General features: G+C 34.0%; 3 protein-coding genes across 3 annotated transcripts; 1 reads left to right on the top strand and 2 right to left on the bottom strand.

Annotated features, from left to right (window-relative positions):
- Positions 1–2,146: 2,146 nt before the first annotated feature.
- Positions 2,147–9,194, top strand: LOC18100098 (cactin). The gene is made up of 13 exons (XM_006381283.3): positions 2,147–2,522; positions 2,614–2,705; positions 3,605–3,704; positions 5,699–5,770; positions 5,945–6,007; positions 6,115–6,255; positions 6,637–6,732; positions 7,127–7,411; positions 7,499–7,640; positions 7,747–7,886; positions 7,988–8,164; positions 8,294–8,560; positions 8,644–9,194. Exons 1-13 carry the CDS (start codon positions 2,226–2,228, stop codon positions 8,761–8,763), a joined length of 1,992 nt encoding a protein of 663 aa, XP_006381345.1. The 5' UTR covers positions 2,147–2,225; the 3' UTR covers positions 8,764–9,194.
- A 590-nt stretch (positions 9,195–9,784) lies between these two features.
- LOC18100097 (protein argonaute MEL1) lies at positions 9,785–16,678 on the bottom strand. Its single transcript, XM_024603010.2, has 22 exons — positions 16,113–16,678; positions 14,662–14,864; positions 14,395–14,544; positions 14,139–14,272; positions 13,938–14,059; positions 13,608–13,708; positions 13,301–13,436; positions 13,036–13,152; positions 12,796–12,903; positions 12,635–12,706; positions 12,354–12,473; positions 12,120–12,270; positions 11,916–12,037; positions 11,693–11,830; positions 11,495–11,598; positions 11,347–11,409; positions 11,201–11,264; positions 10,977–11,103; positions 10,706–10,779; positions 10,539–10,633; positions 10,367–10,398; positions 9,785–10,225 (listed from the first exon to the last, which is right to left on the bottom strand). The coding sequence occupies exons 1-22, from the start codon at positions 16,476–16,478 to the stop codon at positions 10,047–10,049; spliced, it is 2,778 nt and encodes a 925-aa protein (XP_024458778.2). The 5' UTR covers positions 16,479–16,678; the 3' UTR covers positions 9,785–10,046.
- A 4,660-nt stretch (positions 16,679–21,338) lies between these two features.
- Positions 21,339–24,096, bottom strand: LOC18100096 (wall-associated receptor kinase-like 20). The gene has a single exon (XM_006381281.3). It carries the CDS (start codon positions 23,783–23,785, stop codon positions 21,848–21,850), a length of 1,938 nt encoding a protein of 645 aa, XP_006381343.2. The 5' UTR covers positions 23,786–24,096; the 3' UTR covers positions 21,339–21,847.
- Positions 24,097–26,822: the final 2,726 nt, after the last annotated feature.

The raw sequence follows: 26,822 nt of genomic DNA, 5'->3' as shown, positions 1-26,822 counted from the left end.
GAAGCAATTTAAATGTAAAGAGTTGCAAATTATATTGTTATCAAAGATTGTATCATTTATCATTAAAACTTTACTATTGATTATTTTATGCAAACTAATTGAATAACACCACCACCTTAAGTAGGTATACTACTAATCAAGGTCCATGAATTTAGAGGAAAAAAAAACTAAAAAATCTCTATACAAAAATACTTGAACCTAAGCTCTAGATTGGTTGAAGAAACATATAATAAAAAAATACTTGAGAAAATAGAGAAAAAAAAGGTAGAACCATTGCTACTTAATAAATAAAACATCTCTCATTTAACCCTATTTTTACTGATTTTTAAAACCCAAACTAATGCAAAATTTAATTATAGTAATTACTATAATTAAATTTTGTCATTTTTCCTTAATTATCTTTCATAAAAAATAATAAAAACTTGCAATTTCTTTGCCTTTTAAACTAGATTTTTTTCTTTTTAAAAATAAATTATCCAGATAGAGAAATGTTACTATTCAGAATGTTCAATTATAAGGTGAAACATAATAAATCTTTATAGGTCTAAAAATCATTTTACTATAAATCCAAACCCAAACCCAAATCTAACTCAACCCAACACAACCCAACCCAAGCTTAGGTCCATGCCATGTCGAGCACTCACGTGTACTTTAAACCAAAAGCCTATTCAACTTAGGATATCTTTTTTTCTAAAAGCTTTTTGGTGTTACACGAGCTTAATTTCAATTCTTTAACTTTCTATTATTTAAACTCTTTAAAATCTTTAGTAATTAATTGAAATATAATAATAATATTGTAAATAAGTTAATATTTTTTTTTTTAAAACAAGTTAATGAAGATGTAAAGTATCAACTTATAAACTCCAAGAAGTAAACTATGATTTTTTTTTAAAATAAGGTCAAAGATAAAAAAAAGAAGGTAAACTACAAGAGTTTATTTTAATTATCCCTATTTTTTAATGTTTTTTTAATGTTTTTTTTTTTATTTTTAGAGTTCTTAACCTAATAAAAATCATAAACAATTAGTATTAAAAATAATCTAAATGATTTGAAATAAAGATAAAAAAGGTTTCCTTTCAGTTAAAACTCCATTATTCAATTAATAATATATCAAATATAATTTTATTTATTTAATCATAATTAATTTTTTAACTGTAAGATTTTTTTTGAAAAAACAATCACAAAGAGCTCTACTTGCTAATATCATAATCTCATTTGAAAATAAATTCAAAACTAAATGATATTTAATGGAATAATTTCATAAAAAATAATTTAAGTTATTTGATTTAAATGAACTTTAATGAAAATATAAAAAAATAAATAAGGTATTTAAACGAAAAAGAGGCTATGAGTTTAGGCCTAGTATGCTAGCATTTAGTCTAAAAAATAGGTAAGTGTGATTGGTTTATAGTTTTTTTTTTGTTATGTTGGGTGTTGTCCACCCAACTTTATTTAAAAAAAGAAGAAGAGGTGCCATGTCATCTCTGGTTTAGTTAAGGCCATCTCAAGTATATAGAAAGTTAAGTTTTTGAAAAAAAAAATAATTTAAATTATTTTTTAATTTAAAAACATCTAACAAACACTTTAAAGACCTAAATTAAATCATTTATGGCCTTAAATTAACAAAAGAATTAAAAAATAAAAAGAACAAAAAACTCCTTGATATCTGATCTACTTTTTAATAATAATAAAAAAACTTTAATGGAATTACTTTAATTGAAGTAAATTTATTGACTAATATCGATTTTTAATATCTTTAAAATCAGCTAACGGACAAGTTTTTTTTTTATTTTTTGTTTTTTAATAATTTTTTTCTCATATCTTAAAACTTAAAAAGTAAAACATGAATAAGATAAAATTTTAGATAAAAAAACTAAAATCTTAAAAACTAAAAGGATTATAAAGAAATTTAAAGGAAAATAGGTGGATAAAAGTGAAAATTGTTCACTTGGTTTCTTTCTCTGTGTTTTATGCTTTCATCCACTGTTTTATAATTGTATTTTCCTATAACAAAGTGTAAAATACTTGTCATAAAAATTGCCATAAAAAAAGATGCAATAAAAAAAATTAAGATTTGACACTGCTCAATCACTCAAATTATAAAAAAAAAACCAATAAGTACCGCAACCATGACGGTCATTAACACAATTTAAAACGACATCGAATTCGTAAATCCCCAACACAAAAAGCTCAAATCGACACGCCCTCCCTCCTATCGTCGCACCATGGACAGCAAGAGGAGGAAAACGTTGTCGTCGTCTCGAAGAAGTAGAAAATCCTACGACTCTGAGTCCGGCTCGGAGTCCTTCTCTGATGACTCACGCGACTCATCACGGAGGAGGAGCTCCGGCAAGCGTCGGGAGCGTAGTCGTAGCCGCAGTCAAGGAAGAACTAATCGCCGGCACCGGACTTTGGATGATTCCAGCGACAGTGGTCGCGACCGGAAGAGGAAGAATAGCTCTTCGCGGAAGATTAGTGAAGAAGAAATTGCAGAATATCTGGCCAAAAAAGCTCAGAGAAAGGTATTTATTTTGTTTCCTTGATTTCTAGGTTTTTTTTTAGTTTTGATATTTAAGTCGTGCCTTTTCATAATTAATATATTATTTTATTTAGGCTATGAAAGCAGCAAAGAAATTGAAGGCGCAGTCCGTGTCTGGTTATTCTAATGATTCTAATCCGTTTGGTGATTCTAATCTCAACGAAAAGTAAGGGTTTTTTTTTTAGCTTCCAACTGTATTGGTTTGTTATGATTTACTTGTTTGGGAAATCTGTATTCTTTTTTTATTGGAAAATGCATGAGTTAGGGTATGATTAGTTTTGATAGCTTTTGATTTTATAAGCAATTCAATTACAACAGTGAATTTGACAGAGGTTAATTTAAAATGACTAATTGTTTAAACTAAAGAGCACATGTCCTAATAATTTTGGCTGTTGTTGTAATTCTGATTCATGATCATGTATCTGCGATGCTGGAAATTGATTTATATCCGTAACCTTTTGTACACGAAATGACTCCTTTAAGCATATGAGGGCTTAAGTGGCAGGGGGTGGAATGCTATTTTTCTCTCTGTACTGGTCTAGTTGATATGAGAGTGTTTGAAAGTAGATGTGCTGGATTGAGAAATGTGTGATGAGATACTTGGTGGGTGTTTGAGTCAATTTGCAGAAATAAAGAAGCACAAAGGAGAGAACTAGACACCCTTAGATTTACAGGATGTGTATCACTTGCCACAGTTTGCTGCTAGAGGGCTGTGATACTTTCATCTCACTTTGGGGATTTTAACCTAGTAAAATAATGAACTTCAGTTAATTTTCAAGGGTTCCAAGCGGTTTGTTTTGATTACCTTCATATTTCTCCAATGCTTTGTAATAATCAATAAAATGCTTCATCGAATGAATCTAATCACACCAGCTATTGCATCTTGTCTTAAATAGACATGGGCTTTCTATTTATTACTTGGGAAAAATCACAATTCTCCTTTATGCATGTTTGCCCTGACTTATGAGCCAAAACAACTTATGGAGTTAACTCAATTGCAGAATAGAGGCTTAAATCATACCAGTTTGATTTTTATGTAATTGGGTTATGGTGGATGAGTTGCAGATTTGTGTGGCGGAAGAAAATCGAACGCGATGTTTCCCAAGGTGTGCCACTTGACATGTTTTCAGTTAAAGCTGAGAAAAAGAAACAGAGAGAAAGGATGGTATGCATTTATAGGTTATTTTACTTGTCAATTTGATTTTTTCCAAATTGATTTCTTCTCTTTTTGTTCTTCACTTTGAAGTTTCTTGGCTTTTATTCTTGTAAGGGTAGCAGTACCATCCTGTTGTTTCTTAAACAAATTTGATAAATGTGTTCTAGTATGGGTTTTAATGTTAGTGGTTGGGATTATCTAAATTCTACCACTTATATGGTAGAGATCAGAAGAAACTGGATCCGGTGACCTTATTATGCTCATACAGTTAAAACACCATAAGGAAAAACTAAATGGTAGTCGCTGATGTATGTGGGTCTTTAAGTTTTTTACCAGAAGAGGGGGGTCTGAACATTTTTAGCATTATTTGAAGAAGTGAAATACCTAGATAAGAGGAGATGATAGCAGAATGAATAAGGAGTTGGGGAATGGAGGTATGAAGTCTATATCCCAATAGACTGCTGATAAGTGAACCTCATAGCTTTATTGTATATTGGCCCAGTTGGAGCTTAGGTTACTAACCTTTTGTCCTTGCTGCTATGTCATGAAAAATAACTCTTCCTTGAAGCTTTGTTGAAGATGTTTGTCAGAGTTCACACATCATGTGGCACACTTTTATTTAAGCCAGTGTCCCTTTTTTTTTTTTGGAACAAGAACTGAAGACTTTATTTGAAAAGAATAAAATCCAGAATGGTAGCAGTGAAGATGAAAGTTTCCTACAGTGAAGTATAACCAACAATGAAGAAAAATAATGACCAAACAGGTTTCCAATGCTGATGATAAGTATCTGTTAAAGAATCCCCTGTAAATGCCCTTTAAGCAGTATGCCATAAAGAGGTCAAAACTGTTATCCTACCCCCCTACAGTTACTTGGAAGGGGAATGATCTCTGAAAATTTTCAGCCATTCAATCAACAACCTTGTATGGAGAAATCCACTATTCACAACACATATAGGACACCTTTTTCTTGATCTCCTAAGTTCATGATAATGCAAAAAAGGTAGGTGTGTGTCTTTCCACGTTTCTATGCATGAAAGTTGGGGGAGATGGTCTTATAAAGCCTCTTAACGTACAAATCCATAGTGTTAACCTTCCTGAGTACTGTTACCTGAATAAAACTTTTGCCTTGGATAGCACCTAGGCTTATGCAGATATAGTTGGTTAAGCGGGGTGTGAGTGGAGTGAGGGGTCTGAGTTAGATGGGAATGGAAATATACACAAGAAAAGGCCTTGACCCATCTAGAATCCACACCTTATGTCTGATTTTGGAGAGAAACTTCAGGACTTAGGATTAGAAGAATTTGTGGGTCATGCAAGCGTCTTAGGATAAGCCAAGCAGATGCTTCCAGAAATCTATGTATTAAAACCTATAGTTGAAAAAAAAAAAGAAGCTATTGTTTCCATGAACATTATGATATTTACTTTCTAGACAGGCCATTGATTAGGAATACAAATGTGTTTCCATTGAACACAATCCATCAACAGAATCAGGAGAAACCTGTTAATTTGACAAATTGTGAATGATTTCTTTTGGTGGTTAAGTGATGAAAATCCAATCAAATTACAATTTAATGTAATGTAACATGTAATTTTCACTGTTAGGTGAGGTTTCCATCTACCTGTTGATACCCTGTTATCGAATAAATGTTTTGTGCAACTTAATTGATCTTTCTAGAGGAAGTTTAACATAGTGCTTAGCAGAGCAATCGGTTGTTTTGGCAATTTCAAACTTTATGATGGCTGCTTTGGTCTGGAGTGTATTTTGGCTCTGCATCTTATGCCTCTCCAGTGAATGCCAGGATTTTAAATCATCTTTTAGTTAGTTGTTTCGAAGAAGCACCTATATTTTTGTTATCTTTTACAATATAAATTTTAGTTTCTTTTCTTTTTCAAGAAAGCAGAGGTAACTCTTTTGCTAGTTTAACTGATGGAATAGTTGAAGTCACTGTTGATGTGATCAATCATTTGATATCAACCTATATTTATTCACTTGTATGTTGCAGGCGGAGATTGAAAAGGTGAAAAAGAGAAGAGAGGAAAGGGCACTTGAAAAAGCACAGCATGAGGAAGAAATGGTAAAAGCTTGATTTCATGATAAAGATGCAATTTTATTCTTAAAATCTGTGCCAGAAAGAGCAATAGATTGTTAACTTAATGTCAGCAAAGATGAAATTGGACTATTTTCTGATTTCTTTATTTGGTAAAATTTATATGTAGCTTGGTTCGTAACTACATATCACTTTCTGCAGGCAATCTTAGCCAGAGAACGTGCCAGGGCTGAATTCCAAGACTGGGAGAAAAAAGAAGAGGAGGTAAATTGTTAAGAGCATTTCATTTTTCGGTGCTCTTTTTATTTTCATTAGTGCTTCATATTTTCTATTTGGGGAGTTAATTGATGTGATACATCTTCAATATGCAGTTTCATTTTGACCAAAGCAAAGTCAGGTCAGAGATTAGATTGCGTGAAGGGAGAGTGAAACCTATTGATGTCCTTTCCAAACACCTCAATGTCTCAGATGATTTGGATATAGAAATAGATGAACCATATATGGTTTTCAAGGTAAACGTTTAATATGTGGTTACTTTTCTTTTCTGCCTTGGTGCCATTTTTATTTTCTTTCATTAGTATCGAACATCATAGGTGCAACAGTTTCGGTTGAAAATGATAGCTTGTGTTCTTCAGTGTTTTTCAATCAGAGAATATTTTAGATAAGAGAAATGAATGAATGTTATTATATCTGACTACAGTTTTTATTTTTTTATGAGTTTTTATGTGATTAATTCACCCTAGATACTCAAATGTGTGACATCTTGATGTAAACATTTCCACTGCATTTGTCTGTTCCACTTGTATATCCTTCTATATTCTGTGATTTGCAGTGAACAAGTGTTGAATATTTTCTTTTGAGTGTTCACACTGTCATTTGCCTATACGATGCAGGGGTTGACTGCCAAAGAGATGGAAGAGCTTCACGATGACATCAAAATGCATTTGGATATGGATAGAAAAACTCAGACACATATTGATTATTGGGAGGTACTGTTTTTTTCCTTTCTATATTGCTGCTGTGGTTGTGAAAGAGAACCATATTTATGGTAGATGCCTTTCCAGCAGTTACTAAAACACCTTCATGAATTTTCCACTTTGCATACCTATGATGGCTCTATAATAGAATAAGAAATTTAGCTGTTGATGGATGGAAGCAGTCAAACAGGCTTCATGTTGCTGCCCCTTTGGGATCACTCTCTCTCTCTCTCTCTCTCTCTCATTATTGGTTTGTACAAATTCATGCGTAGAAGCTTGGTGTGCTTATTATTGCCTGTACTGATTTCTCATGATCATTGATTATGAAGAGATATTATTTGAATATTTAGTTTCAGAAAAGGATGGAAACCTAGAAGACACTCTTTTGATATCTACAATTTAACAGGCTCTTTTGGTGGTTTGTAATTGGGAGCTGGCTGAAGCTCGGAAAAAGGATGCACTGGATCGGGCTAGGGTCCGTGGGGAGCAACCACCTTCCGAGTTTCTTGCAGAAGAAAGAGGTCTGCATTCCAGTATTGAAGCAGATGTCAGGAATCTCTTGGAAGGGAAGACTTCAAATGAGCTTGAAGCATTAAGGTCCCAAATTGAGTCACAAATGAGCTCAGGCACAGCGAAAGTGGTTGAGTATTGGGAGGCTGTTCTTAAACGACTTCAGATATACAAGGCAAAGGTATTTATCTCCCGAAGCTCTTTAATTTCTTATAAGTTATTTGCAATACAGGCATTGGGTCACACCAGTGAATTGCTGTGGTCACAGGCTTGTTTGAAGGAAATTCATGCTAAGATGTTACGCAAGCATTTGCAACGCCTTGAGCCTCCGTTGAAGGGTGATGATATGTTAGAAAATGATAACAGTTTAAGGTTTAGTGAGGAGGATATCGAGGATGATGATACCCAAGGTTTCTGCCCTTTACCATTTCTGATAGAGTAGTGATCTCTTTTTTCTTCTTTTCTTTTTTTTTAATCATTGGATGAAATTCACTAATATTTCTTTTTTGTTAGCAGATGCTGAAACTTTCTCTCCAGAACTTGTATTGGAGGAGGAGACTCATGAGGCAGAGGAGGCTGGATCATTTTCACCTGAATTATTGCATGGTGATGAAAATGAAGAAGCAATTGATCCTGAAGAGGATAGGGCTATACTGGTAATTTTTATAACAGATTTATATGCTTATTAATGAGAATGCCAATTATAAACTTGTTTCTTGGTTTAACTGTGAGGTTTTATATTTTGACAAATTAACAGGAAAGGAAACGAATGGCTGTTGTAGAGGAACAACAAAGACGAATTCAAGAAGCTATGGCATCAAAGCCCCCTCCTTCAGAAGATAACTTGGAGCTGAAGGCCATGAAAGCTATGGGAGCCATGGAGGAAGGTGATGCAGTATTTGGCTCTGGTGCTGAAGTGAATCTAGATTCACAGGTGTGTTACTTTGGCTATTTCAGCTCCCTCCCTTTAGACTGAGGAAACAAAAAAGAATGGCAGCTTGCCTTGCTAACTCCCTTTCAAAGTAATTTTAAGCTTTTTCTAAGAAATTGATGTGGATACCAGGTATATTGGTGGCATGACAAGTACCGACCAAGAAAGCCCAAGTATTTCAATCGTGTTCACACCGGATATGAGTGGAACAAATACAACCAGACTCACTATGATCATGACAACCCTCCTCCTAAGATTGTGCAAGGATACAAATTCAATATCTTTTACCCAGACCTTGTTGACAAGATAAAGGCTCCAACTTTTACCATCGAGAAGGACGGGGACAATGGTGAGACTTGCATTATCAGGTTCCATGCAGGGCCACCTTATGAAGATATAGTAAGTTGTCTTTATCCGACTGAAAGTTTCCCCTTGATATTGATGTGGATATGTAGCTCACCAGCCATTTGATTGTATGGCAGGCATTCAAGATCGTAAATAAAGAATGGGAATATTCTCATAAGAAGGGGTTCAAGTGCACATTCGAACGTGGAATTTTGCATGTTTACTTCAACTTCAAACGCTACCGCTACCGTCGATGATATGTTGCTAATTTTGCTATTTGGTCGCTTGCTTCAACTTCAGAAGCCACCGCTACCATCGATGATACCTATTTGAAAGAGCTGGTTGTAGTTTTTAATCTTTTTAATTTTTGTATAGTTAATTCAAATGAAATAGCTAAATTTTATATTTTGGTTATCTTCACCGAGGACAAGATCCAGCTTCCTCCCATGCCATGCCTTTCAAAACCTTGCCCTTCTCTGCTCTCCCAACTTTCGCTCGGTGTTTGATTAAGGGGCTGCTCATCATAATCATGACTGCCATGGTGGAGATCAAGATGGACAATTCATGAATTTGCTAGGGAGACTTGATTCACGGTAATTGATTGTTGTCCTGTAATTTTGACTCTTTTGTTGTTAGCATTGATATTTTAATCTTAACCTGGGCTCACAACCGACTCCAATGTTTTTTATTTTCTTCTTTTCAAGTTAGTTACTTTAAAGAAACTTAGCCTTGCTACTTGCACCATATGTAGTAGAGGCGAAATTATGGGGGCTGGCAGGGGTGGGGTCCGTTGTAAGGAAAATCTTTTTTCAGCATTCCTCTTTCAATAAATTAGACATTTAGCTTTAAAAATAAAACTAAAAAAATTTAAATTCTATCTCTTCATAAATTTTTTTCTTTAATTTGGCCCAAGTAAACTAAAATTTATAGCTCCGCGGCCTCCGCCCCTGACCATAGAGATGGATATAAATAAATTAGTGCATGTTAATTAAGTACTCTTATGATTTATCTTTTTTCTTTGAACCTTGGGGATTTCCATTCAATTAGGTAGGTAGGGTATCCTTATAGGTAATTTATATTTCTTTGTATTAATATAATCAACATTTATGGTACCATTGTTTATATATGATCTCACAGTATTATGCTTTCTTTTAATATATCTGGATTTACCATTTTAATATTTATTATGCATTGTTCCAATATTGGAAATGGCATCACATTGAATTAAGACGTGGTATTAGTTTAAAAAACTTTTGAGGAATAAAATGAACTATAGTGTATTCTATAATAATCTCTCTTATTGAGCTTGTATCAACACGTCTAGTAATAGAAGTGCAGTTGGCTGGCTAGTAAGAGAAGGACCGCCATATCAAGTTTCAGCGTTTAATTAAAACTTGTATCATAGAAGCTTTCACAATATGAGGGAATGTCCTCAGAAACACAAAATGGCCCCTTAAAATGCATATCCCAATGGTGGCTATAGCTTTAGTTCAAAAGTTGATACACTTCTGTAATCAAAAGGTCTGAAAAAACCGAGGACTCAACAGTAAAACATAACATTCTTCACGTTGGGGCTGATGGCTGGAAGTGGGCGGACAGGGGCAGCTTCCCTCCTCACAGGAGGTCCTGTGCCGCCGCCGCCACTATCAGATGCAATGTCCCCCTCTATGTAGTATCTTGCCCTGAATGCTGCCAAGTGTGCATAGTATGCAGGAGGAACTGCACATTCAGCATAACATGACATACTTTCAGAAACTAACGGATATGTTAGACAAAAGACATCATGTTTGAATGTAGAGGGGAAAAAAGAGATGAGGTCCAGAGATAGAAAGTGAACAGGTTAAGGGGTTAGATAGGAACCCACAGAAACAGAGCGGGTGCACCTTGCATACCTATGACAGGTGAAAAATAAAAATAAATTAAACTGCTGCTTTAATATGAATAGAAAATGCACAGAACTTTATTCAACAGAGGTTCCAAGTTTTGAAGACTATTGTTCTTATAACAATGTGGAAAGGATAGAAAATCGTACGTGTAGCACAGGTTGTTAGTCAACATCTGCAGGCAATCAGCAGTGAATTTGTTCATGTCACACAACACATGATAGTGCACCGGCCTGCTAGTCCCCTGAGTCAAGTGAAATCATGGTTGCATTCAATCTTTTAGTAAAAGCTAATGATAATTTACATTTAAAGCTACCTGAATTCCTGCATGACTGCAGAGATAAAAGTCGTGCTCTGAAGGATGGCATATCTTTGTATCAACAACCGTTCCTAACAATAGAAAAAGATTTTAGAGAAAACTTGAGAAGGTTCAAATCACATCAGTGCAGAACTCATTTTAGTGGACCTTGTTTCATTCCCCAAATTATGTAGTAACATTTAGTCTTGCCCTCTAGGACTTAGGTTCTCCAGTGAATCGAAAAGAATTTCCAATCCCACAAACAAAACAGAGCAATCATCATACGAACCAGGAAGGATGTTTCCACTCTTGTCTGTTTGGTTAGGATTTGTAGCAAAGAGCCGAGTATGGTGTCTCTTCTGCACTACAATAAAAGTAACTGGTGGCAAATAGTTTGGTTCCAGAGATGCACAAGCCTGATGAGAGCAGAGGCAGAAAATTAGAAACCTCTTTGCAAGAATTGTCGCTTACATTAAAATAATAATAATTGAACCTGGAACAAATCCTTCTCACCTTTCGGATAGCATCCATCTCATACAGGAGAACTTGGCTGAACTGGCCCTCACTAACACCATCCCTTTCATATGTTGAGAAAACTAGATTAGCAACTTGAAAAACAGATCTGCTCTTCATCTCTTAAAATTTGGACAACCATATACCTATAGAAAATTATTCTGCTAGGTTTCTGATTAGTTGTTCTTCTGAAAGCAATCATAAGTTCCCTGGAAACATCAATAAAAAGGAGAAATTATAAAACAGATGCCTCGGATGGAAGAACTTCTCAATTATAACATGTTCATTTCTTACCTGATCATTCCAGCACAATCTTGAATAATCTCTTGACGATGTTTCTGAGCAGATACCAGGCCCCTGTAGGTGGTTACTTCAGGCCAGTCCATTGATGCCACAATCTATAAGTTGATGAATTTATAAGTGAAAATAAAAAAACCTTCATTGCATGCAAGAAGTGAAACAAATAAGAGGAAGAAACATGTTTTTGCTTACCGCAGCTATTGAAGGGCTAGAATCCTCCCCTGGTTGTGGATGGGTTACATCAGCACCAAAGATTATAGTTGGGGTGTCACTTAGAAGAGGTATTCTCCTATTCAGGGCATCCTCTAATACTGTGTTTCGCCCTCCAGCCTATTGACACAATTGATTGATAAGTAGAGAGTTGAACTTGCCACAGTGATTCAGAATATTAAACTGAGATTGTGATGGGTCAAACCTTCACATTAATTTTCAGCGCAACATTTTCCAAGTATTGAGGACTACACTTTCTTGCTTGCTTGGGTTGACAGCATTGAGAAACTATCCCAAGTTCAGTTTCGCATACTCTTTTTATTGTGCCTTTGAAGCATGGAAGCAAAAGTGCATGGTCAGTAGAGAACGAATTATCTTCACCATTTCAGATGAGTGTTAAGTTTATTACCATAACTTCCACTGACATCAGGGAGAATGATAATTAAGATTTGAAGCTGTTTTCTTTCATTATTACACATGCTGTGAACTTCGGCCAATGTTTTCTCCAGCTGGTTAGGATGGCCAGACCGTATTGGGAATACAGGTGCAGGATTTATGACCTGAAAAGTACAACCGCCCTTTTAGGCTTTTAGCTAGTGACTTTTCAAAGTAACCGGTAAGTACATAAAGGAACGATGCTCACCATCCCCTTGTTGTTGCACATGCCTACCAGGGCTCGACAAAAGCTAGCAGCCATTTGCTCACCAAGACTTGAGAAGTTGACACACATCCAAAAGTTCACTGTGGCCCCATTGAACAATTTCTGCATGGAAATAATAAAAGATGATCACGAGATGATCCACTCTAAAACGACAGAAATGCAAACTAGAAAACGTAAATAAAAGTAAGACAGCTGAAATGTTATTATACTACTAATTATTTTCCATCATGTCCCGAAAGTGGGAATATAAATTCATTACTTACAGCATTAATCATGTTCCACTGCCCCACTCGGGGTCTTACAGTTCTAGCTTTTCCCAAATCATGGTACTTGAGCTGAGGAATCAAATCCAGAATGTGAAATGTTAAGGCCAGTTTGAGGGATCATAAAGCGTATTGGAAAGAGAGGCAAGACGTATAATTACCACCGGAGGTGGCAAGACTCTGGCATCGATGCAAGTCAGCTCCTTTTTGACACTGACTCCAAATTCTTTGGCTAGATCATCTTGTGCAACGTCATTAAAATGAACAATCTATTGCCAACATATGACTTGGATCATCATACCGTAAAAGGAAAGTTTTTGAAACTTCACACAGCTCTAGAACTAAGATTAAATCAGCTAGAAGAAATAGAAACTAGAAGTGGGAGTGACAATCACAATCACCTGCTCAATACTATGTTCTCTCTCAACAGGGCGCCTGCAGGCCTCTCTCAATAAGGCTGTCACCTGCTTCTCATTCAACTTCTTTGAGTACCTTTGTCCTTCGATAATCTTGCAACACTGTATTGAAACAAGTAACCGGTGAGTATTAGAGATAATAAATAGTAAGGCTTATCCTAGAGTGTGAAGGCGTAGACAGAGACAGAGAGAGATGTAATAATAAGTCAAACATAAGTGGTAAAGATAACCAAGGTAATATATAATAAACCTCCATAGGCAGGAATATTGGTCTTGAATCATTTCCTGATTGAAGAGCAGGCCAGGATGCAAAACGAAGCCTTATATTGTATTTTTCCAGGAAGTATTGGACAACTGATTTTTGTTTTCCATCTTCAGCAGCAAACCTGGAATGAATTAAGAATCCAGTCAATATGCAAGGCTCTTTAGCCAAACAAAACATTCATGAGCCGAAAAAGGGAATGAAAGACGGAGAATGAAGATGGCTACTAAACGAAATAGTGTGGAAATAATGTTGCATTACAAACTGAGAAAAACTTCGCTAAAGACAACCTTACCTTAGTTGGTTTGTTGCCGAAGGAGATATTCCAGTGATTTTGTAACGCTTCTCCTCTCCATGGGTAACTTTTACTCTGACTCCTCTCAAAGCTTTTTTCAACTGAAAGAAGTGAATCAAGGAAGGTTTTTGTGCCACGTCAATAGAAATTCAAGTACAAATGCAGCACATCTAGGAAAGGGATATGCAGAGATTAATCAGAAAAACTGTATTGGAGCAGTCTGAACTTTTATTCGGTCCATGTGTTTTAGAATACTCATTTACCACACGGTCAATTAACCACCTTAAATGAATGCCGCTAACTATGCAACACCGGGCGAGGGGGGGATACCTTTGCTCGATCACTATCTGACAAAGGCCTGGTTGCTGCTCTAATTGGATCTCCTAAATTTAATAGTTTTGCAACAAAGTCAACAGCAAGAATCGGCTCGTAGAAGGCAGCGACTGATACATCTGCAAGCAAAGAATTAGATGTGCTTAGAAATGTTTCAGCTAGAAGTTCAAAGTTGCATACAAGCCACAGAAAATGTACCTATGTTAAGAGACATTCCCATCTGCGTTGGGCGTAGAGACTGGTAGAATCCCTTCCAGCATTCTATACCATTACCAATCTCATTTTGGCCACCCAGACCTGCTGTGAAAAAAGACCTCCCAACGATGGTGCAACTTCATTATGGCAGAAGAGTGACATGGCAAAAGAAACCAATCATAGAATTCCACATTCAGCATTCAGCAATGAAACATCAATAAATAGACAGATTTATCTTTACTGATACTGAGACACTTGCTTGTTGGATGGTGGTTCCCTTAGGACTACATCGAGTACTTGTATGGTATCATGCGGCGCACCCCTTTGTCTTCCCTGCAGGAACTCCTTGAGATGATAAAGGTCTGTTTTAGATGCCAACCGGATAGTGACTTTGAATTTCCTCTCTTTTCTGTTGTGCAGATATAAGGGTTATAATGCTGATTTGAATCACGTACAAGTAGGTGAACTGCTGGAAAACATAGAACCATGAAATATACATAAAAGTAGGTGAAGGAAGGGAAATCACCTCACAGATCCTTGATCATCTTTGTCTACAAGGGTAACCACAAAATCCTTTGAGGTGAATGTTAAAGGTCCAGCAGTGTAGAATCCCTTTCTTCCATCATAAGCAGGTTTTCTACTCTGGAAGTGTGTGCTATTCGAAGCAAGCAGCTCTCTCATTATTGCTCTGTTGACCCCTCGAGATGCAACCTCAGGAGTTATAGAAACCTACACCATATACAATGTCCATGCTGTAAGATACAAACAGTAAAACTGAAACACCAAGAATTACAGGATCAACATTAGAAGAATCGGGAAAAAACTCATACAACACAACAAAAGAAAATTAAAATAGGGATGAACATAAATGAGCCATATTCAAATCACAGCAAGCTTATCAAGCAATGAACAGAGCATGACAAAAGCAAACAGTCCAAGTCTAAAAACCCAAAGAACACTCAACTCTTTCAGTTATATTAGGGAAACAAAATAAGAATCAGGTGCCATTAAGCACCTTTTGAAATCCCACGTTTAAGGTTACTTTGAAGCAATGAAATGCTCTAATACCCAACCAAACAACAGAAATGGTAATTGGTTAATTATTTAGCAATACCTTATCTATTCCCAACTTTTTCTTGGGAACCAAACAACAGAACAAAGTGTTTACTCGCTAAGATTTGATAAGCATATATTTATTTGTGCAACCTATGAATTCAGGTTGGCGAAAATCTTAAAAACTTTTAGGCTGACAAAAAAGAAAAAAGAAAAAAAAGGGGTTAAACCCAAAATTGAAACGTCAAGTGCTCAACCTAACTAAGCACACCCAGAGACAGATATTTGCATCGATGCTAGGTTAGCCACTGCTACTAAAACTTTAAACGTGGAAAAATAAATCTTCCTTGCTCCACAAACAAAGCAAAGAGGATATAGTTAAATGAGAGATGATAATCATATTTACCCGTTGAAATAAATAAATAAATTAATAAACAAACATAAAAATAAATAAATAAAACAGAGAATTAATGGGTCTGAAATTAAGTTTGACGAGATTTAAAAAAAAAACAATTAGAAACTTCTTGAGTAAGATTTCTCGCATTTTGCTTTGTTTCTCTCTCCAAAACACGCACACCCTTTTTTGAAAAACAATTTAAAACAAAAACAGATTCACAAGCCTTTTGTACAGCAAAAGAAAAAACATAACAAAACATTTCTAGTTGATGAAAACACCGAAATTAAAAAAAAAATGAAAAAAAATAAATAATAGCGTTATTTTGTAACCTGCGTTTATTTCAAAGTCCATAAAAAATAAAAAGGAGTGACAAATAAAAAGCCAAACAAAGCACGTCTTCTCATAATAACTTTAAACACAAAAACTTCCTTCGATATTTTCCTTCATTTTCTCGAGAACCAAACAGAAACTGAAATAATTAACAAAAAAAAAATAAGCAGAGAAGAAATTAAAAAAGTTAACATTACATCGTAGTGATGCAAGTCTCGGTCAGCGAGCTCAACAAGAAAGTGGTTAGCTCTAATGAGACACCGGGATCCCACCGTACCGTGATCAGGTCTTTGAGCGAACTTCACAGAGGAAGCCGGTACGAGTTGCTGCTGCTGCTGCTTCTGTTGTTGCGGTGCAGGAATAGCCGCTGGTGCCTGAGTAGGAGCAGGTGGTTCAGTTTGAACACTGAGCCGCTCCATCTCACCACCGAGCTGGCTCACGGATGAGATAGAGTCGGCCTCGGACGAAGCCATAGGAGAAGGAAGTGGAGCTCCGCGTCCTCTGCCACGCCCTCCTCCTTTTGTCGGAGCAGGCGAGCCACCGCGTCGACCTCTCCCGTACATTGTTTTCGGTCAGAGTGCAAGTAAAGGACGTTTCCTATAATATGGGGAGGTAGATGCTGGGTTTACGAGGGGAAAAATAATAAGAAATAAATCTTCAAGCAAGAAGGACTAATTTATAATTACCTTCGAGATTAAGGGGAGAAAAGAGATTTACTCGTGGAGATGGCACTGGATTTGTAGAGTATAAAGCTAGGCCTTGGTTAATATGAGAGGCAACGTAGAGGTGCCTGCTATGCGGTGACACAAGCGTAAAATGAGGAAGAGGGCGGGAAGATGTAAGGGCGTGCATTGCTAATTAAAAAAAAGTAGTGGCATTTGGGTAATTATAAGAAAGACGAATAAGCATTCCATTTTGCTACACGAACGAAAAGAAAGGAAAAAAAAAAAAAATTTCAGTTTAGCAGTACAGCAAGCATGCTACCACCGTTATTATACGGTACATAACCATATTGGGATTACAGTAAGGGTCGGATAGAAAAAACAAAATAACCATTCTTGTTAAAGGTCTGATTTTTTGTTGCTTTTAAGCAAGAGAAATTCAAAAATCTAGATAATATACAAGCATTTATTGTAGTATAAATTGTTTTTTAAAGTATTTTTTATTTAAAAATACATTAAAAAATAAAAAATCAGAATAATAAGGATCAAATTAAAAAACATAATATCATGAATTTGGATTGGAAGATAAAATTAAAATCCAGATAGTTTTTAAGAAAAGGGCTAAGAAAAGTTAGAAATCACAAGAATAAGAATCAAATTGAAAAATATAATTTTTGTTAAATTGAGATTGAATAATGAAATTAAAAATAAATAAAACTCCTATAAAAAAAGTAAGAACAAAAATTAGAAATCAAAACAATAAAGACTGAAGTTGAAATACCAACAATAAAGAGAGCTAAACTGTAATATTAGGGGAGGAGAGAGAAAAGAAAAGAAAACTCAACGGTGACAAACCAAACCACTAATACCAACACGAGCCATTCCACATGGAAGAAGACACGACAACGCTTTTAGAGGCATGATGAAAGGACATTTTTGAATGTCGAGAGACGCTACATACCCTGCTTGAAGTGCACAAGTTCCTCCTAATACGAAACACGTGCATGTTTATATATATATATATATATATATATATATATATATATATATAGTCAAATACTAAATTTCCCTCGTGAAAATACAAAAAAAATTGCTTTAAAAGATAAAAAACTCCTTTGACTTTAGTTTTGAAACTTTCGCTTTTAAAAATATTTTAATCATTTCACTATAGTTTCTAATTGTTTATTAGTTTTTATATTTTTTAAAATATCAAATTACCCCTCAGATGACGTTATAATAACAAAAATACAATTATGAAAATACAAAAATGCCCCTTAAGGTTAGTTTTAATATTTTTTTTTGCTTCGAAGTATATTTTCATTATGCAATTGAAATTAAAAAAGACTTATTTGTCTTCGGCTAATTTAGTAATACCTAATGAATCTTGTGGAAAAACTTTAATGTCCCTGTAAATTAGTGTTAAATATTTTTAAAGGAATAGTAGTGAGTAGTATCCTAGTTTGGAATTATAGAGTTTTTTCTAGGCCAATCAGGTTTTTTTTTTTTAATTTGAACTTACTGTCTAGATTGATTGTTGTTTTAGCAATGAGTTTCTTTTAAGAAAACAAAATAGAAAAATTAAATTGGATTAGAGGTGTGAACTTTTTTTTTTGTTTATAAGATGTTTATTTGTTATATATAAAATTTTTTTAACATTTTTTCATTTTTTCTATTTTGTTTCTTCATTTTTTCTCACTCAAATGTTTACTTTTGTTTTTCTATTTGCATCTCTATTTTTTTAATAAAAAAATTAATACTTTCAAATTGTTGATGAAAAGTCTAATAAATAAACACGTATTATTTTAATTTTAAAGATATGAGGTCAGTTTTTTAAATATATTTGGCATACTAATAAATTGAATAACGAATTGTTAGAGGAGAGACAGAGAATAGTTAAATTGTATTGCAGGTGTTAATTTCCTCAAAAATATTTTATATATATATATATATATATATATATATATATTTTTTTTTTGTTCTTCTTTCTTCCTTGAATTACAGATGAAATTAAATTTTATTAATCCTCTCCAGTACCACCCATTACTAATAGTTAATTAATTTTCTTTCCTTCCACTAACAATTTATCATTTAATTTATTAACATATATACTAAACATATCAAATTAACACCATCTCAGGTTATGCTTGATTTGGGATGGAAATTCTGGGAGGTAGACGTGAAGGAGATGAAAACGTTAAAGATGCAAAAAGAATACAAGAGATGAAGTATTAACGATGTTTATAGGAGATGAAAAAAATAAAAATAAAAACAGGAGTAATAGAGAGGGTACAAATTAATATAAGCTATTTAAGTTGTTAATAATTATATATATAATAATTAATTTACATTTATACAAGGTTCGATCGAAATGAGAAGCGAAAGAAAGAGAGAAATATATTTAGCAAGCAAAGGTGGTGAAAGTTACCCTTATAATTAATTAACAGGTTAATTATATTTAGCAAGGTTAATGACGATCAAAATTTGCATGAATTATTAAAGGATAATAATTATCTCAAATTAATGTTTTTTTAAAACTTAAATTATAATTATAGAAGATACTAAAATATTTGTGTTTTTAACTGTTCATTTACGGTAACTCCTCTATCATTTCATCATTAATCATATAGCCAATTATTTGCTTTACAGGTCCTTCAAATCCTTTTCATTTGGTCACAGAGATCTTTATTTCTTTGAAATAAGATTCTTTCAGGTTATATTGACAAATTTATTTTCTATTATTTTCTTTGATTTTCATGTAAATATTTTGACATATTGAAATACAGATCAATTTTACAAAATAAATAAATTGTATATATTCTCTTAAAAATCAAATTAAAAGATAAAAAATCAAAAGTGACATTTCCAAAAACAAAAAAACTATTTGGTGTTGTAAGAAATTCTGATTTGGTCCCTCAAGTTTCACATTCTTTATTTATCTGGTTTTTTTAGGAATTTCATGTTTCGGTCCTCAAGTTTATTTTTTGTGTGTGTTTTAAGGGATGTTTGAGGATGAGAAAAAAAGTCATGAAAAAACCAAAAAAGAAAAAAAAAAGAAAAAGATCTTGGATTAATAAAATTTAGCCACCATTAATAACAATGAATGTCTTTAGAATTATATTTAAGAGAAACTCAATGAAAATAGTATATTTTTAAAAAAATACATGACAAGGTAAATCATTACTTGAAAACAATTATAATTTTTTATAATATAATTTTAAGTTTTATATCCAATTAAAATTTATTACTTGGTTAGAAATAAGATTTTAGAGGTACACATATCATGGCTTTTCCATGTTTTTGCTTTAGTTTTTAATTAGTGTTAATAATTCTTTCTATGACCTATTAATTTTTATACTTTTCAATTTATATTGTAAAACATAAATATTATATTCTCAATTCTTAATTAAAAACTTTTATGATACCAAAAATTTATATCCACGATACTCTCTCCTTCTTCACATTGCAAATTAGCTTGGAAGAGAGCTTGCAGAGTAGCACGGGGTGTGCTGACTAGTACAACCTCGATCTATTGGTAATGTTTTTTTTTTTTTTTAAAAAGGGTTTGATCTACATATTTATTTGAAGCGAAAATTTAGTCTGTATGCGGGAGTAGTAGGTAAGAGTTGCTGGATATCATGTCACAATTTCTCCATCACAGCTACAGAGCCCTCGATCGGGTGGTAAATAAGGAATCCATGCCGAGGCTTCTTCTTGTTTTTTTTTGTTGAGAATGAGAACGCACTGAGGTCTAAAGACGAAAATGAAAGGTGGTAGAGGCACAAGAAGAGAAGAAAAATTAAAAACTCAAAGGCCCTCCCCATTAAGGGAACAAACGTCCATCCTTCGTTCTCAATATCCTGCTGCTAAACACTCGAGAAAGAATTCACTTATTGCAACGATGATCCATTATCAAAGAAAGTGTGCTTAGCTAATATTAATTACATGATCTATACCTGCATCATGCTTAAGTAATTATGTAACCATTGTTGCATTGACTCTCTTTTCATTGTTTGGCTTTGGCAATACTTGTTCATCCTCCCTTCTATCTGCCAATTTTTACCATATTTTTTGAACTTTCCAAGGGCACTGGTTCCTTTTTTCTAACAATTCACAGTTATTTTTTAAACTCGTACATACTATTTTTTTTAAAACCCTATTCGATTTGATAGGTTAATCCAGAACTGGAATTGAATCGGGTTTAAAAAAATAAAAAAAAGTAAAAACTTAGGTTATCCTGTAATATTTTTTAAAAAACCAGTTTGTTAATGATCACCAAAATTAGTGTATTTTTAGTGAGAAATTCTTTATATATTTATTTTTTGTTCTATTATTATCAATCCACTAATCCCTCCCAGCACTTGAGAAACGATGGTAATTTAGAAAATGACAGGATGTATAATTATTTGCACCAAGTATGTAAAAAACAAGTTTGCTTTTGACTAATACCCAATTCCTTTTCCTTTTCTCCTTTTTTGAGGATGACTGATCATATACCACCTTCTGTCTTTTACTCTTTAGCCGTGATGTGGTCCTTATGCCAATTGGAATTCCCGAAGACTACAGTGTGGATCAGTGGATGTTAATGGGAGCACACGTATAATTAACCAGTTTAACCTAAAAAAAAGTAAAAATAATAATAATCAATTCTTGAGTTTGGAGAACCAAAATCTATGGACATCAAGCAATTACCAGTCTGTCTAGTCATTAAATTATATGCCATATTCTAATTAGTTAATTAGGTTTTTTTTCTAAAATAAAATAATAATCAAATCCCCTCTTATCATCTGCTTTATATATAAGAGATCTCAAGAACTTGACTCCACATAAAATCAAAAGGGTAAACTAAAAAAAAAAAATTTCTCATTCAAGAGTTACTAACTAGTAATTAAAGTTTTATTGCAAATAATGATTTCCCATTTGAAAAGGAGATAGCTGCTTTTTTCTCCTACTAAATTCCAATAGATTCCAATTAGCTAGCACATATCTGGAACACCTTGTCTTCTGGATCATTTCATGCTTTTTACACAAAGCAAGCATCCGATCCCTCTATGTATTTTATTTTTCTTCATGTCTTTCCACCCGCTAAGATGCATCCTTGGAATCAATTTGATTGGTGTCATTCTCTTGCCATCATTTCGACCACCTCCTGATCATATCCACACCTTTTTCTTTACTATATATGAATATTCAAAGACCAATATATGCAACAATAGCAGCATATTCTCATAGTCAATTACCCTGAAAGGCATGCATTAATCCCAATTCAATCCTCACAATTCAGAACCTTGACTAATTTCCTCTAGCTCTATTTTGACCATGCGTTCAAGTTGTTGAACAACCTCTCTCATGCTAGGTCTGTCTGCTTTCTTCTCCCTTAGACAGGCAAAGGCGAGCTCTGAGAAGAGTTGTACACTGTTCAGTACATTACTTGATGGCTCCGTGCCAGTTAGCCGTTGATCGACAACCTCCATGATTGCACCATTTTTGGCTGCCTGGCTCACATAGATAGCTAGGTTTACGTCATCTTGATCTCGTGAGAAGTCGATGGCCTTTTGAGAAGTGAGAAGCTCTAACAGCACAACCCCATAACTATAAACATCACTTTTGTCAGTTAACTGGTAGTTTCGATAGTACTCAGGATCCAAGTAACCTAATGTTCCTTGAGCACAAGTCGAAACATGGCTCAGCCCTGGACGAGCCAGTCTAGAGAGCCCAAAATCTGAGACTTTAGCGTTGAATTCGTCATCTAGTAGTATATTTGTTGACTTGACATCTCTGTGATAGATGGGAGTGTAGGTCCCGGAATGCAAATAGGCCAACGCTTCAGCAGTTTGCCACGCAATTCTCAACCTCTCTCTCCAACCCAGAAAGGTACTGGAGCCATTTCCATGTAAATGATCATAGAGAGTCCCATTAGAAATGTATTCATAGATCATCAAAGGTTGCTCACCTTCCACACAGCAACCCAAGAGTCTAACCAAGTTCTTGTGATTGACTTGTGAAAGTATTCCAACTTCATTGAGTACTTGTTGGGTGCTTTTGAGGTTTCCGACTTTAGCTGACTTAACAGCCACCACAGTTCCATCTTGAAGCTCACCTTTATAGACTTGTCCAAATCCACCACTCCCCAAAATCCTATCTTGCGAGAAACCATTTGTTGCTTTCTTCACCTCTTTCAACTGGAACATCCTAGCATTTTTCCCACTATCACTTGATTTTAACATGTCTTCTCTTGCCTTGTCTAACTTTGCTTGATTAAAACGTTTTGAGGACTTGCGTACAGTAATTAAAACTATTATTGCTCCCAAAGAGATAAAGCAGATTACCCCTATTGAAACCTCTAAACCCAGGAGGCCTGCAGCTTTCGATTTATGCTTGTTTCTAAAGCAAGTTCCACGAACACGGTCCCAGTAATAGCCCCTGTTACAAAGGCAGCGAGAGAGGCCACTCCTTCCAGCAGGTAAACACTTTGAGGGTCCAGAACAATCAAGCTTGGAGTTACAGATAGGTTCTGGCGGAGAAGCCCATTGAATTTCTACTCCCTCTTCCCATTGACTAGCAGGCTTTTCAGGATCCAAACTTAGGATGCTTCTAAAGGCTTTACAACCTGAATTGTGAAGCCGAATCCTGTATGCTGAGGGCATTCCGCCTGCAACAAAGGTGCAGCAGGGGCTGAGATCAGGACTGCCGGCACACTTAAGCGCTCGGTTTTTGTCAACGTGTCCTGAGCTCTCCAAGTAGCGATGACAGAGACTAGAAGGAGTGCAATTGAGAGGAGTGAGTAAGAGCCGAGGTGAACAGTTGTAAAGAAAGATAGTGTTAGAGAAAGTGAGATTAAAAGGGAGTGTCTGGTTTAATCGCAGGCCCTCGCTCACTACCATGTCTTGAGTAACACATGCGCTCGACGCCGACACCCATGGTGATGGTTGCACCACCATGCGCTGGAATGAGGCCATGATCCTCAGTACAAGGTAAGAACTTCCATTCATGGCATCAAAATAAAGTTTCTGAGAATGGGAATCGCAGCGAAGATGATAGTTTGGATCTCCACAGGTGGAATACGTGCTCAAAGGATATGGAACTTGTATTGAACCACAGTTGGGACAAGTCTTCTGAGAAGAACAAAAACAACTAAGGAGAAGCAGGAAACAGAAACAGCTAACAATGAAATTAGGAGGGGTTGCAATATGTTGATCAGCTGTGATCATCTTTTTTGAGCGTGGAGATGAATTGAAGAGCTGGAATCAGAGAAGTTGTGGTACAAGGAGGAAGGTAGGATTGAGGCTAAATAAATAGAAGGCAAAGAAACCGAACAGAATAAAGTGGTTGAAACGACAATTTGGAGAGAGGCTGCAAGAGAAGAATCTATGTGCAAAACACATCAACTTTATAAATTTATTGGACTGTTTGATTCCTCCTATGATGTGTTGCGTAGTAGGTTTGGAATTTTCTAGCCTTTTATGCTTCTATATAATGAAAGCTTTCGCTAGAAAAAGGTTCCACATTATAGTCTTGTTGCCCTTCACATTCTTCTTCTTCTTCTCATTCTTTCAATTTCAAATGGTCCAGCACTATAATATTTAATTAAACTAGAAATTCCACTACATTTTTATTACCTTAATTAGCCATATGCGAACACAACTACACAAGTACTAACTGTCCCGCACAACATGGAAAAACTATAGAAGGGATACATGCTTCAACACAATTTTAGGAGTTTCCCATGTCATTGACCTTGCTAAAATTAAGGAACTGGTCAATTTGGTTTCATAGGAGAATATTTTCCCTAAAGAAAATGTTAGAATGCTAGAAATGTTGTTTGCCATAAGTTAGCTATATTGCTTCTTCATCTTTTTTGGCATTTCAATATAATTAAATTAGAGAACTAATTTTCTATAGGGAGAATCTCAATTTAAACTCAAACCTATATATTCGTTCTCGATTATGATACCAAACTTATGAATCTTATCAATTAGGTCCCAAATGTTTCCTATATTTCTCAATCATGTCCTTTTGTCAATTTCTTTTAAGAGTTTATGTCCAATGTACATATTTTATTCACCAAAATCGTACTGATTTAAAGAAAATTTGACATAAAAGTTAATGAAGATTAGTATTTTCAGTCTAATTTGTATATTTATGCACTAAAACAATATTAATTTGATAAAAAAAAAAAGTTTTTGAACCTAATGATTTTTAAACACTTGAAGCCTAACTGATAAAATTCATAAATATGAAACTTAGTTGAGAATGAGTATATAGGTTTTGGTCTATTGTGATAAATATTGGTATGGTGTTTATATATATATATATATATATATATATATATATATATATATATATATATATATATATAGTATAATCCTTAGATAATTGCCCATGTTGCGGGGTGGATTAATTTTTTATATATATATAAAAAAACTCTAGTGTTTTTAATTTATTTTTAGTAAAATAAATAATTTAAACTACATGGAAATTGACCTGATATAACATAGTCAACTTGGTAGGTGCACAAACAAACTGACAACCAATAAAAATATAGTTTAACTAAAAAAAATCAAAATATCTTTTTTTAAATATTGAAACAACATTTTAGATTAATTCGGATCAACTCGGGTTAACTTGTCAAATTCACTTCTCAAGTCCTAAGACCTTGATAATTCTATAGAAAAGAAATATATTTTTAATTAAATATAATTCTCAATCAACCCAATATTGAATGATGAAATTAAAAATAAAATTCAACTAAAAAAAGCTGAGTCAACCCGGGTTAACCTGCCAAACTTGGATCATGAGACCGGAAAAATCTTATAGAAAAAAAATCAAAAGAAATTATGAAACTCAATTACCATTCAACCTAATATTGAAGGATGAAATTAAAAAAAAACTGATTAAAAAAAGGACACAAGAAACCACCCGATTCAACATATGAAACCTGTGACTTGGATCATGAGACCGAAATAACCTCATAGAACGCAATCCAAAACAAATTATGAAGCTTAATTTACAATCAACTCAATATTAAAAGATAAAATTGAAAAAAAAATCAACTAAAAAAAAAAACCTAAGTCAGCCGACTTAACCCATGTAGGTCATAAGACTGTGATAACTCCATAGAAATCAAATAAAAAAAATTATGAAGCCTAATTTTCAATCAACTCAATATTGAAGGGCTAAATTGAAAAAAAATTAAAATATTGAACAAAAAAATTGACCCAAATGAACCTGAGTTAACTTGTCTAACCTAGGTCAGGAGGCTAAGATAACTTTATAGAAAGAAAAAACATTATAAAATTCAATTTCCAATCAACTAATATTTAATGACAAAATTGAGAAAACCTGACTAACTAACAAAACTCACGACCGGGTCATGAGACTGTGATAACCCTATAGAAAATAAATTAAAAAAATAATAATAAAACTCAATTCCCAACTAACCCAATAATGAAGCTGAGAAAAAAATTAATTAAAAAAATACAAAAAAAAGACCTAAGTCAACACAATTAACTTGTATTATTGACGACCCAAGTCATAAAACTATGATAACTTCATAAAAACCCAATGTTGGAGAATGAAATTGAAAAAAAATATATGAAATTATATATCTTCTCTTTTCTTTTAAATTCATAGTTTGTTTTGGATATAGACTTAAACTCTTGTGTATTTATATTAGTCTCTATTTTTATTTTTTATTTTTGTTTTGAGTTTTTTGTTTGGAATATGGAATCAAAAACTGGTTAGAACAATGGTTCTACTGAAACTTAGCATCATATACTTGGACATCCCTATTCACTTTTTAAGTTGTTAGTAAAAATTAAAGGAGAAAGAAAGCATAGTGTAAGATAACTATCTTTCATGTCATGTTACTCTTGAGAGGAAGTCACATGGACTTAAATTACAATACTTTCATAACATAAATTTATTTTAGTCCATGAAGAATTCTAAATATTGGATAATCACACTATTAATATTCTAGAATAATTAAAAGGAAACTTTGAATGTAAAATTCAAAATTAATTCCTACACTTGCCTTTAATTTTGAAAATCATCCTTGAGTTTTGAAAATATATTAGAGGATTATCTTGCAAGATGTTAAAGTATCATTTTGTCATGGTTGATGAACCTTTCTCATCTCTTTCAAATTATGATAATTATTTTGCTTATATGTAAAACTAATATCTTATTTTTATTTTACCTAATGAAAATAATTTTAGCATTTGAGATTTCTCTTCAATATTGTAAAAT

The sequence above is a fragment of the Populus trichocarpa genome, chromosome 6, assembly GCF_000002775.5.
Source record: "Populus trichocarpa isolate Nisqually-1 chromosome 6, P.trichocarpa_v4.1, whole genome shotgun sequence".
NCBI classification, from domain to species: Eukaryota; Viridiplantae; Streptophyta; class Magnoliopsida; order Malpighiales; family Salicaceae; genus Populus; species Populus trichocarpa.
This window is presented reverse-complemented; position numbering and strand designations above follow the sequence as displayed.

Bases quoted from the DNA above. Each gene is read 5' to 3' on its own strand.
- LOC18100098 (XM_006381283.3), top strand. From the start codon at position 2,226: ATGGACAGCAAGAGGAGGAAAACGTTGTCGTCGTCTCGAAGAAGTAGA. The intron at 2,706-3,604 runs GTAAGGGTTTTT...GATGAGTTGCAG, and splicing joins GATTCTAATCTCAACGAAAA to ATTTGTGTGGCGGAAGAAAA. The intron at 8,165-8,293 runs GTGTGTTACTTT...TGTGGATACCAG, and splicing joins AAGTGAATCTAGATTCACAG to GTATATTGGTGGCATGACAA.
- LOC18100097 (XM_024603010.2), bottom strand. From the start codon at position 16,478: ATGTACGGGAGAGGTCGACGCGGTGGCTCGCCTGCTCCGACAAAAGGA. The intron at 14,865-16,112 runs GTAATGTTAACT...TATATGGTGTAG, and splicing joins GAGACTTGCATCACTACGAT to GTTTCTATAACTCCTGAGGT. The intron at 13,437-13,607 runs GTAAGGTTGTCT...AATTCATTCCAG, and splicing joins TCGGCAACAAACCAACTAAG to GTTTGCTGCTGAAGATGGAA.
- LOC18100096 (XM_006381281.3), bottom strand. From the start codon at position 23,785: ATGATCACAGCTGATCAACATATTGCAACCCCTCCTAATTTCATTGTT.